The following is a 12,863-nucleotide window of genomic DNA, read 5'->3' as shown; positions in this document are numbered from 1 at the left end:
ATATGAACAGCTAAGAACAAGTCAGTCAGTATTTTCAAAGGACAGTAATTACTGATGATTAACTCTATGAAGTAGATTCAACCTTTGACCTATATCTCAAAACTCAAGTATTGCTCCTACATGGTCCCCTCTTTATCACGTGACCATCCTTCCTATGTTTCCTATGTTATCCTTATCCTTCCCCAATTCTCACCTTCATTGGTCATGATATGATACTAAAACATATCTTTAATAATTCTTATGTCGCATTCTCTAATCTTAACTGTAAAAGGAGTCTATGTTAACTTTTTGAGGGCAACTTAACTTTTCCTCCTACAAGTGGGGTAACCTTTCAAAGATTTCCCTGTGCCTATTTCAAAATAGCACTGAAATAAGCCCGAATTCCCAATAACACAATAATTTTTCTTCCCTGGAAGGCCGACTGCACAACTCACCCTGCTGGAAATGCTCCAGTACCATCTGGAGGTTGGAAAGTGACAGAGCGTACTGCTTTACTTGTTCCCGAGAGACAGAAAGCTGCAGTGTGGTTTCGTCCCTTTGCTTGGAGACCACATTCAATTGCTCCTGCAGTGACTCCACCTGCAAACTGGCCTGATGGCTTCCAACAAAAAGAATAAAAGTCAGGGGTGCCTGGATGGCTCAGTCAGTTAAGCTGTCCGACTTCTGCTTTCGGCTCAGGTAATATCTCAGGGTTGTGAGATCATGCCCTGTGTCACGGAGCTTGCTTAAGATTCTCTCTCTGCCCCCACCCACCAAAGAATAAAAGTCCAACTGTTTCTATTACTTTAACAAGATGAAATCTCCTCCCTACATTTTTAAAATTGTGTAAATATATACGTAACATTCACAATGCTGTACAGGCATCACCACCATCCATCTCCAGAACTTCATCCTCCCAAGGGGAAGCTCCATATCCATTAAGCAGTACCCTTTCTCCCAGCAAGCACTGTTCTACCTTCTGACTCTATGAATTTGACCTTCCTTACATTTCATTGCATTCACATTAGATTTCAAAGAAACTTAAAGAGTTCGATCTTCATTCTCCCTCTTTTGTTAATTCATTCTTCCCATGAAAATGACTTTGAACAAATGGCTGTCATTTTAAAGATTAAAAGCTGAACTAAACAAGAAATATCAGTATAATAAAAATTTACAAACAGCCTGCAACATTCTGTTCTCAGGCTAAAACTCTAAGATGTAATTTTTCAAAAAACTGTAAGTTGCAAGGACCTTGGAAGTCATTTTGTCCAGCTTCCAACCCAATAAGCAATGGATTTTGAAACTTTCTTGGCTTTTGACACTTGCAACTATGGTGAACTCCCAAGTCTTCAAAGGCTATCCATTGACAACATGCTCTAATTACTAATTATTTTTCACTATCATCTTTCTTTCTCTTTACATTCAATATAATAACCCCTATACCTGCCCCAAATAATAAATCAGGGATAGGCTAGAGATTTACTGACCCAGGATTATATCATTGATGTACCTCCTTAATGTATAATGATTACAAACAAAATATTGCAATAGTCTTTCCTGGGTTTTTAATATCCAGTTAATAAATTCTTATTCAGGAGCAGTCCATTCAAGCTCTTTAAGCACCCTGCACTCTGAGGAAAGTTACCCAACAGCACCCTCTTGTGGGAAAAGCAGTAAATTGATAATCAGGAGACAACTCTGCCCTCAAGTGTTCCTGGATTTTATACAACTTTGCTGGTTGGCATGCCATGGAACAGGTCATTGCAAGGATGAAATGAGCTAGGATGTCACTCAAAAAGTTAATAAACACCAGGGATTACTACAGCTAATTAAGGGCTCAAAACACGATAATCTGACTTGTAGATCTGAGTCACTCATTCAAAAATATTACTGCACATCTATTAACACTGTGTAAGAAGATATGCTGTGGGAAGGGTACAAAATAAATGTCATCAGAACACCTGAATGCCTCAGTCGGTTAAGTGTCTGCCTTTGGCTCAGGTCATGATCCCAAGGTCCTGGGATCAAGCCGTGTGTCAGGCTCCCTGATCCACAGGGAGTCTGCTTCTCTCTTTTCCTCTGCCTGTCATTTCCCTGCTTGTGCTCTCTGTCAAATAAATGACTAAAATGTTAAATAAATAAATAAATGAATGAATGAATGAATGGCATCACGCCCACTCCCAGTGGCCTTATATTTCACTGGATGGGAGAAGCTGTAAGATATAAGATGGGTCAACAATTACTTACGTACCCTAAAGTAAAATGTAAGTGCGCTACCAAAGACTCAAACAAAGGATTAAGCAGATTCAAAAGAAAAACATCACACCAGGGTTTGGTTTTGAATTTGAGGAGCGGGATTCTAACTAAAGCATTCTTTACAAAGGAGATGCTATTTGAAGAAGGTGGGACTAATAGAAAAACTGTTAGGAATCAGGCCCACTCAAGGCAGAAGAATATGAAAGGAAAAGGCAGAAGACGGGGTGACTCAGTGGTTCAGTCAGTGGTTAAGCATCCACCTCTAGATTTTGGCTCAAGTCATGAACTCAGGGTTATGAGATCAAGTCCCACATCAGGCTCTGCGGGGAGTCTCCTGTAGATTTTTCTCCCCCACCCTCCTCCCTGCTCACGTGTGTGCCCCCCACAGGCATTCACTGCTAATAAGTAAATCTTAAAGAAAAGCATAGAAAAAGGAGAAGAAATAGGAAAAGAGTAGCTCTGTGAAAGGAATGAAGATGACGGTCTGGCTGGATGTAGGTGATAGTGCAAAATAAGTCTAATGAGGGTGCAGAGAGCCCAGAAACTATTTTAATTAGAGAAAATAAAAACCCAAAAATTTGAAGAAAAGACTGTAATTTTCCTGAAGTGCAAATAGGTTTTTATAATAAAAAGGGTATAAAGAGAAGAAAATACCTTATTTTTAAAAGATTTTATTTATGTGTGAGAGAGAGAGAGAGCACAAACAGAGAGAGCAGCAGAGGCAGAGGGAGAAGCAGGTTCCCTGCTGAGCAGGAGCCTGATGTGGGGTTCAATTCCAGGACACTGGCATCCCAAGAATACACATTTTATTGAGAGAAATAAAATTTTAAATTATATAAGTAGGGAGTCAATCATATTTCTACAATGAACTCTCCATAAAACCTCACAACGAGAGGATCTGGAAAGCTTCTGGTCTCATGAGCACTGAAAGCTATGGGGGCAGCTGCTTGCTGGGAAGGAGCTGGAAGTTGTGCACCCCTACCCCATGCCTTGCCCTACATATCTCCTCCATCTGCTGCTCCTAGTTAAAGCCTTTTATAATAAACTACTACTCTAGTAAAAATAAAATAAAAATATGTAAGCAGGGATCTAATAATTTAAAAGTTTTAACAAACTAGGAGTAAATTCACGCTGACTTCACTGTGCTACTTCCTTTACTCGCTCCCTTCTAATATCCAAACCTTATTCAACCTTAGATCATTTAATCAAGAGTAAAATCACATAAGTCAAATTAGTTCTTTGGGAGCGTGACAAAGCTAATTAAAATCTGTCAGGAAAAAAAAAATCAGTCAGAATTTAAGTCTAAACTCTTAAAACAATGAGAGGCAATTATCTAGGATAGTAGTTAAGATTCAGAGAGAGCTAGTACACTTATGATTTAAAAAAATAATATGTAAATAAAATTATTTTTTAAAAAAAGGAGAAGAAAGATTCAGTTAGAGCTATATGAATGCCAGATCTGGTATCAAGAGTTACAGACCCAAACGTGAAACCCACAAACATACTCTGTGTCTGACCTTGGGTAACTTACTAACCCTCTCTACCTTCAGTATCTTCATCTATCATTTGGAGAGAATGAATTTCTTAAGAGTAAAATGAGGTAAGCCAGGAAAAACATTTTCTGATTCTGACACTCAAGGAGGGTTCAACTAATGTGAGTGCTAAAAACAGGGAAAAGTTACCTTGCATTTTCCATTGCATTAGAAGATGAAACTAGCTTTTCCTCCAACACTGTAACTTTCTTTCTCAGTTTGGCCTCTCTATCTTCTGCAGCCAAAGCTTCTCGGGTGTAAGAATCCTCTGATTCTAAAAGATGGTTACGCAATCTCTCTAGCTCCTGGTTTAACCGTATTTCTTTGTCACGTAAATGTTGAACCTAGGCAGAGAACACCTCTTTATTTTTTTTCTATAAAATGTTCCCCTTTCCCCTCTACAAGACACTCTGTTATCAAATCTTTTGCCCATTATTGAAGTATATTAATTACATACTAATTTCTTATATTGCAAGATGTATTTATATTAGAAAAAAGTCACCGAAAGTCAACTTGACCTTTCATCTGGAAGTTTTATTTTCTAAGAGCTCATTCCCTACGGCTTTTAATGAAAAATGGAATTCTACCAAGTATATGCCTTTTTGATACATCACTTTTTTTCAGTGAAAAATCTCATTTTTTCATATATCACAGGTGAGATTTTTTCTTAAGCTGAAGACAAGGTTATACTAGTTTCAAGTATACAAAACAGTGATTCAACAACTCTACATGTTACACTCTGCTCCCATGGTACATGCAGTTGTCATCTGTCATCAGACATTATTACAATATTACTGATTCTATTACTTCTGACGTATTTTTCAGCCATTTGACTTAATTTATAACTAGAAATTTTCACTTCTAAATCCCCTTGACCTATTTTGCCCATCCTCCCTAAACCCAACCCCTCCCTCAACGACCAGTTTTTCCCAGTTTGTTTATGATTCTGTCTCTGTTTCACTGTTTTTTTAGATTCCACATAAGTGAAATCATACAGTACTTTCCTTTCTCTGTATGACTTACTTCACTTAGGATAATGTACCCTCTAGGTCCATCCATGTTGTTGCAAACAGCAAGATCTCATTTCTTTTTATGGCTGAGAAATATTCCATTTATACGCCCTTCTTTATCTGTTCATCTATCAATGGACACTTGGGTTGCTTCCCTATCTTAGCTATTGTAAATAATGTGCAACCAGCATAAGGGTGCAGGTTACCTTTCTGATTTAGTGTTTTCATTTTGGGGGAGTAAATACTCAGTAATGGACTATTGGAGTCTAAGTTATTTCTATGGTTAATTTTTGGGGGGGAATCTGCATACCTGTTTCTACAGTGACTGCATCAGTGGGAAATTTTTTTTAATACCCAAGATATGCCATAGTTTTTACCTTTGAAAACAAATAATATATACCCCTGGAGATCAAAATCCTACAATAACACATCAGAGGAAGAGAGAAAAAAAAATCACCTAATAGAGAAATTAATTTTGATAAATCGTTCTAGTTTCCTTAATGATTACTAAGCTTATTGCTTCAATCAATTTCTTTAGAGTAAAAGCATACCTCATTCTGTAAAGTACTGTTTTCCATTTGTTTCTGTTTCAGGGCCAACATGACCTGGTCTCTCTCCTGTTGAAACTTAACTGTCTTCTCCTGCATTGACTTAACTGCATTTAAAAGCTGATTTAACTCTCCAGTCTTGCCCTTTTGGAAAGAAATAAGTTGAGCTTAAGAAAAATACATTTTAAAAAGACACACTTTCTTCATTAAATAATTAATTTTGAGATATAGTTAACCATATCAAGGTCATCAAAAACAGAGTCTGAGAAACTGTCAGTCTAGAGAAGCCTAAGGAGACATGACAACTAAATACAATGTGTTATCCTGAATGGCACCCTGAACAGAAAGAAGACATGTGGTCATTTTTTTAGTAAAAAAAAAGGCAAATAAAGTAGGAACTTCAGTTAATACATCAATATTGGTGAATTAGCTGTTACAAATGCATCATAGTAATCTGAGATGTTAACAAACAAGGGAAACTGGGTGTGAGGCATAAGGGAACTCTATAATGTTTACAACTTTTTCAAAGCAATCAAACTATTCTGGAAGAAAAAGTTATCAGAAAAGTTTTCAAAAGAATTCAAAAGACACAATCTCTTCAAATTTACTCTATACAACATAATATTCACAGATCCCAAAATCAATCAAAAGAGTATGAGAGAGAGCTGTGTGTGTGCACATTCCTTCATCAGGCATGCACAACTGTTCCTCAGAAAGTGCAAGTCACTGGCAAGGAAAAGACAGGGAAGTCATTTCAACACTTCTGTTTTCTAAAGAAAAATATTAATTGCTACTAAAGTCTTTTTTTTTTTTTTCTATTTAAATTAACCTGCTGCTAAAAGTGTTTAGAAAGATCTAGTAATTTAGGGGAGAAACCTCCAGGTTCCTCTAAGGAAAATTTACTCAGAATGAAGTCACAAAAGCCTGAAAGAGGTATTTCTGAATGAACAACTTCACATTCCCCTTCAAACACAATTACCTATAAAGTAACCAACCCACTGGAAAATCTTCCCCACCCCAACTTTCCTGTATAAAAATTCCATCCCCAACATACCTGCTCTTTTTCTTTCAGCAGCTGCTCAAACGCAAGAGCCTTTTCCTTCATTGAATGGCACTCAAACTCTTTTTCTCGAAGCATCATGGAAAACTTCGTATTAGTCTCCTGTAACGCTTGATATTCTGTTTCCTTTACCCTGCTTGTTTCTACTATTCTTTCATTTTCTTCTTTTAGTTTACAGATGTCCATTTCTAAAATTAATATCCGCTCCTTCAGGTTGGTTACTGCCTGCCTCAAAAGTTCGTTTTCATTCACTTTGTTGGTGAAATTTTCATTTAAAGAAAGTAACTGATCACTTTTGGCTTTGATTAAGAGGTCTTTCTCCTTCAGTGACTTCTGTAAGACCTCTTGTTTCTCCTTGAGCTGCTTCATTTCTGAGTCTGTCTGTTCGTGTTCTTTTCTTTCCAGCTCTGAGGTAGCAGCAATGGAATCAGACAATCTGTGATTGTTTTCCTGGAGCGTTTTAATTGTTGCATCTTTCTCCTGCAGTGACTTTCTTAACTCTTCTAGCTCCTGTTTCGAAGACTCCCTCAATCTATCAGGCTTCACCGTGCCAAGAGATTCTGTTGGCTGGGAAGGCGACAAAGATCCGGAGGAGAGTTGGGGCGAAATACTATCAAGTTTTCCTAGAAGCAGCTCCTTGGTGCTGCACAGCTGCCCGATGCTGTGCTGAACTTGTGCTAGCTCCTGCCCAAAATTTTTGAGTTTGGTTTCATTCTGCTCATAACTTTGGATCAGGCCAGTATAGTCCACTTGTAATTTAGAATTATTATCGCTGTCAACCAGAACTTGTGCCTGTAGCTGATGGAGCTCCTCCTGAAGCTGGGCGGACTCGTGCTGCATATTCTGGACCGTGGTCATCACCTGCTGCTTCCACTCTTCCATCTTCTTCACTTGCTGCTTGAGTTTGTCACGTTCCTGGAGAAGCTCCTCAAACTGATTGCTGTTAACACCTCCGACCTCACTCCCAGTGCTGGATGTCTGTAAAACTGTCAATAAGGTCTGGCATTTCTGACTTAATGCATCTATCTCAATGTCTTTTTCTCGAATGATACGCGACAAATTCTGTACAGTTTCTCTAAACATATCTTGGCCACCACCCTCGGATCTAGTAGACAATTTTTGATTGTCCTCCTGCAGCTTCACGAGAGCTGCCTCTTTGGCGGCAACAATATCCATCATTTTGTGGTACTCCGCTTTCAGGTGGCTATTTTCCCTAGTCTTCTCACTCAAAACAGCTAATACCTGTTCTCTCTCCTTGGCGTAGGCCTGCAGCTGCTGCTGAAGGTAGACAACATCCTGGGTGTAGGAAGCGGAAGAAATTCTAGCATGAAGAGCTTGTATCTCCAAGTCTTTCTGCTGGATGATCTGAGTTAGTTTACCAACTTCATCTTTGGACAACTGATCAATCTGTTTCGTTAAAGATATATTCTTTTCGTTCAGGAGCTTAATCTCCAATTCTCGTTCTTTTATTCCTTTTACTAATCTCTCAGTTTCGGCTTTAGATAAATCATGTTTTTCACTGCCGTTTTCTATATTAAGGCTCTGTACTTTCGTTTCTTGAAAGATCTCAGAATTCTCCGTTGGAACACCCTGTCTTTCTTCGTGCAACTGGGTTTTGATCTGTTCAACTGTTTTTTGCAAATTCTTAATTTCTTCATCTTTCTCTAAGAAGAGTTGGGTGTGTGTGACATTCATTTGCTCATGCTGGCTCTTAAACTCAGCCATTTCCTTCTTCTGCTCCTCCAAAGATTGAAGCAGCTGCATTTTACTCTGGTTTTGATCTTCAATAGTCTTTTGATGACGTTTTATTTCCTCCTCAAGATTCCCCTTTATAATATTCAGCTGCAACACCTCAGACTCTAGCTCTGTAACGCTATCCAGGGGCTTAGGCTCCACCACAGGCGCAGCCCGACTGTGCTGTTCACGTAGCCGTTCCAGTTCTTCTTTGAGATGATTGTTTTCTTCTTTCATGGACCCAAGACTTCGGTCTTTTTCCTCCATGGTTTGCTTTAAAATTTCATTTTTTCTTAAGGCCTCAGTACATTTATCTAATTCCTCCTGAAGCACTGAACTTCTTTCTTTAAGTTTTTCAATAAAAACGTCCTTCTCACTTATAAGTTGGGATAAGTGCTTCTGCTCTTCTAAACTAGAGGATAAAATTTCCTTGGTTTCTTTATGGTGCGTATCCATTTGTTCAAGGTTCTTTTTGAGTTCCGCTATTTCAAAGTCTTTCTCTTGACTAAGTTTTATTAAACGCTGCTGTTCCAGCTGTAAAGCAGAAGTACTCAAATCACGTGCCTTAGATAGTTGTTTGATCATCTGCTCATATTTATTAGCTTCTTCTACCAGCCTCTGCTTGGCCCGACTCAATTCTGCTTCTAACTGTCCTTTCTCCATTTTTAGAGCCTCCACAAAAGTGTTTCTTTCCAGAGAAATCTGATTGCTACCAGCAATGGATTCTTCTAACTCGTGTCTTACATCCTCACATGCTAAAACCAACTTTTCATTTTCCATTTTCAGATCAAAGGCAACTTTGTTTAAATGGCCATTGAGCTGTTCTATTTCTGAAAGTTTCTGCCTTATGTTTCTGACTTCGGCCTCCTTTTCTTTAAGTAAGTCATCCTTAAAATCACTGCCGGAGTCTCGATTCAGAGACCGAGTTAACTCATCCCGGACTCTAGAAAGCTCTTCCTCATTTTGTTTAATATGTTCCTTAAGTCCAAAGTTCTCCTTTTGCATGTTTAAGTTACTGTTCTGTGATTTAGTTAGTTGATCTACTAAATCTTCCACTTTCTCCTCAAGCTTCTGCTTGGCTAAATGCAAATCATTTAGAACAAGTTCACTTTGAACTAACTTTTCTTTCTGCACATCCAGCTCTTTAGTCATGTTCATATTATCATCTTCAAGTTGATGAACTCTCCTGTTTTCATCAGTTAGATCTTGTCTCAGTTTACTAATGATACTGTCTCCCTCACTTTGTTGTTTTGATAGCTGATCTTTTATCAGAATCATATGCTGAAAGAAAAATAATTTGAATGGTCACTTTTAAGACAATCTCTCATTTTAGTACCTAACAAAAATTTGGTAAAATGTCATAAATAATAAAGAATACTCCTCAGATATTTCTAATCCTTCTAAACTTTAAAAATCCCAACATTTAGGAGCGCCTGGGTGGCACAGTTGGTTAAGCATCCGACTCTTGGTTTTAGCTCAGGTCATGATCTCAGGGTCGTGGGATTGAGCCCTATGTCAGGCTCCAAGCTCAGTGCGGAGCTGGCTTGAGACTCTCCCTCCCCCTGCTCCTTGCCTTGTTTACATGCATGCACATTCTCTCTCTCTCAAATAAATAAATCTTTTAAAAAAAAAAAATCTTAACAAAATTACTAACAACTTACAGCAAATTTATTTCATTATCCTAGAGACTACAATTTAAAACCAGAGAAAGTAAATGATATATATTGTTTAATTTCAACTCTTCATCACTGAAGCAGGAGTCACACAGCCAATGAACCAAATCAGGCCAGCCACCTGCTTTTGTAGATCAAGTCTTACTGGAATACAGCCATCGTTCATTGTTTACGTAGCGCAAGAGCGGAGCTGAGTACAACTGAGACCACTATTTGGCCTGCAGGGCCAAAAAATATTTACTATCTAACCCTTTACAGAAGAAGTTTGCCAGCCTCTGTGATTAGATTATCAATGAAGCAAAATATTGATGAAATCACAGGTTTAAATCACACCCATCATTTTCACTTATTATTCCAATCTTCAGTGTACTAAAAAGAATGTGTGCCACTCTGGTTCTCACATCATGTTACCTTTGTAGCTTCCTGGTTCTGTCTGTCCAATTCCTCTAACTCAGCTACCAGTATTTCCTTCTCAGTCAGACTCTGATTGAGCTCCTGTTCCTTTGCTTCCAAAGTCAGTCTTAAGTCATGTAGTGTTGAATTCAAATCCGTGTCTCTTACAACTGTACTTTTAATTACTTCATATTCATTGTTCAATTTTAGAAGTGATACCTGAAGCTCTTCCTTAAATAATAAAAATGGGGAAAAACAATGTATATTGTCAATTGGAAGAAGACAACAAAAAGTTTTATATATATACAGACACACACACAGGCATAAACACACACACACACACACACACACACACACAGGAATCTATTCTCAGATGGCCTGTGTCAGAAATACTGAATAAGACTTCAGCAATGATACATAAAATTCAACAAATCACAGCCTTCACTCATGTGCGATTTTATGAGTAGCTTCAAGAAAAACATTTCTGGGGGCGCCTGGGTGGCTCAGTGGGTTAAAGCCTCTGCTTTCAGCTTGGGTCATGATCCCAGGGTCCCGGGATCGAGCCCCACATTGGGTTCTCTGCTCAGTGGGGAGCCTGCTTCCCCTTCTCTCTCTGCCTTGCCTCTCTGCCTACTTGTAATCTCTGTCAAATAAATAAAATCTTCAAAAAAAAAAAAGAAGAAAAACATTTCTGTAACACCAGACAAGATGGAATGACTGTTAAAAGTTCATCCAGCTCCAGCTTCTTTATACAAAAACTTTCCCATGTGGGAGCCTTCCTAATCTCACTCCCACTCAGCTTCCCTTCTGTCTGCTGCTTCTCTCACCCCACAGTCTCTTCAAAATGTCCCAAGTGTCCTGGTTCTCTACACTTCCATCCCCCTAATGTCCAGTCACCAACAACCATAAACTAAATAAATATCTATAAAAGTCAACATTCATTCATTCTCCAGTTAGAAAATAAAATGTTTCTTTTCTCTCATTAAAGTAATTTCCCTTATTATTGGCTCCTGTCAGCACAAAGAAACTCTCCTTTGACCCAAGAAAGTAGACTCCTTCCTTCCTTTGCCATCCAACCTGAGACCAGGTTCCCCTTTCTCAACTCTTAACAGTCCTAAAGATTTATCTATCTATATATGTATGATTTTTAAACTATATTTTATATTCTGTTCTAGAGGTATTTAATGCTTTTCCTCTAAACTCCAGAAGTGGGACAGTTCTCTATGCTTCAACACTGTTTCAACCTCTCATGTGATGCTTGTGGTACAACAAAAGTTTAAAGCCTTCTTTCACCAATAGAAAATATCAAATGGACTCTAAAGCAAATAAGAATCCTAAACATCTACAAATAAAGCAACAAAACATACCTTACAAAGAGACCAGGGAAAACTGGAACATCTCTCTCAAAATTCACACTTTAGTTCCAATTCAGAAGTTTATTCTGAACTACGGTTAATGAAAACAGCATTTTGTAATGCCTTTCTAAAGTTACATGTGCAACGGGTCGGGGAATGGGGTAACTGGGTGATAGGCACTGATGAATTACTGAACACTACATCTGAAACTAATGGCATACTATATACTATACTATATGTTGGCTAATTGAGTTTAAATTTAAAAAATAATAATATAGTTATATGTTCAATCAGGGGAACCGCAAGCTTTTCTCAGGTAGATGTTAAGAATATGAATGGCCTTGGGGCACCTGGGTGGCTCAGTGCGTTAAGCCTCTGCCTTTGGCTCAGGTCAGGATCTCAGGATCCTGGGATGGAACTCTGAATCAGGCTCTCCGCTCAGCAGGGAGTCTGCTTCCCCCCTCTCTGCCTACTTGTGATCTCTTTGTCAAATAAATAAATAAAATATTTTTTAAAAAGCAAAACAAACAAACAAAAAACATGCATGGCCCTACAGGTAGGTTCTTAAGCAGTGAGTAGACCCATATCAGAGAAACTTACAGGAAAAGTTAAGAAGGCTTACATAACATTGAAAGAAAGGACCAAGAGCTATCAGGAATGGCTACAAATCCAAAAATATCATGGCAAGGTTACAGATACTATCAAATATGTGCAGAGATCTGCAAACTATGAAATATACCTAGCCAGTTAGAGAAAGGAGGAACTGAAAAAGCAGAATGCAGAGAGAGCAGAAAACAGCAGAGAAAATAGAGATAATATAAGAATTAAGAAAGAGGAGGAGACACTGGTTTTTAGTAAACAGAAAGGGTGGAGGCAAGGATCCCACCATGCATACAACAGTGCACAAAGCTAAGAATTTTCCACGCTGACAGCATCCCTCTCAGAAACACTGTGTATATGCTAATGCGGATGATGCTGAAAATATGTTAAGGCATATATGAATAGTATGTATAGGAGGCTAAAAGCTGTATTTTTTTAAAGCTATTTATATAATCATACATCATAAGTGTAGTCTAGAAGGATGGACATACAAGAAACTGGTAAGAAAGACTGCCTTCAGGGGCAGCTGAGTGACTCAGTCAGTAAAGTATCTGCCTTCAGCTCAGGTCATGATCTCAGGGTCTTGGGATCGAGCCCCATGTCGGGGGGGGGGGCGGGGGGCGGTTTCTGCTCAGCAGGGAGTCTGCTTTTTCCTCTCCCTCTACCCCAACCCTGCATGTGTTCTCTCTCTCTCTCTCCTCTTTCAAATAAGTAAATAAAATC

At 38.5% G+C, this 12,863-nt stretch overlaps 1 protein-coding gene across 2 annotated transcripts in view; it reads right to left on the bottom strand.

Annotated features, from left to right (window-relative positions):
- TRIP11 (thyroid hormone receptor interactor 11) overlaps window positions 1-12,863 on the bottom strand; it is a 63,923-nt gene that overhangs the window by 27,476 nt on the left and 23,584 nt on the right. For both annotated transcript variants that reach the window (XM_059182468.1, XM_059182471.1), the window contains exons 10-14: window positions 10,204-10,416; window positions 6,380-9,400; window positions 5,329-5,469; window positions 3,918-4,111; window positions 435-598 (exon numbers count right to left, since the gene is read on the bottom strand). In XM_059182468.1, coding sequence (XP_059038451.1) covers window positions 435-598; window positions 3,918-4,111; window positions 5,329-5,469; window positions 6,380-9,400; window positions 10,204-10,416 — 3,733 coding nt within the window. The remainder of the gene's footprint in view (window positions 1-434; window positions 599-3,917; window positions 4,112-5,328; window positions 5,470-6,379; window positions 9,401-10,203; window positions 10,417-12,863) is intronic.

The sequence above is a fragment of the Mustela lutreola genome, chromosome 7 (assembly GCF_030435805.1).
Source record: "Mustela lutreola isolate mMusLut2 chromosome 7, mMusLut2.pri, whole genome shotgun sequence".
Lineage (NCBI taxonomy): Eukaryota > Metazoa > Chordata > Mammalia > Carnivora > Mustelidae > Mustela > Mustela lutreola.
Note: the sequence above shows the minus strand (reverse complement) of the source record. Positions and strands in the feature narration are given on the sequence as shown.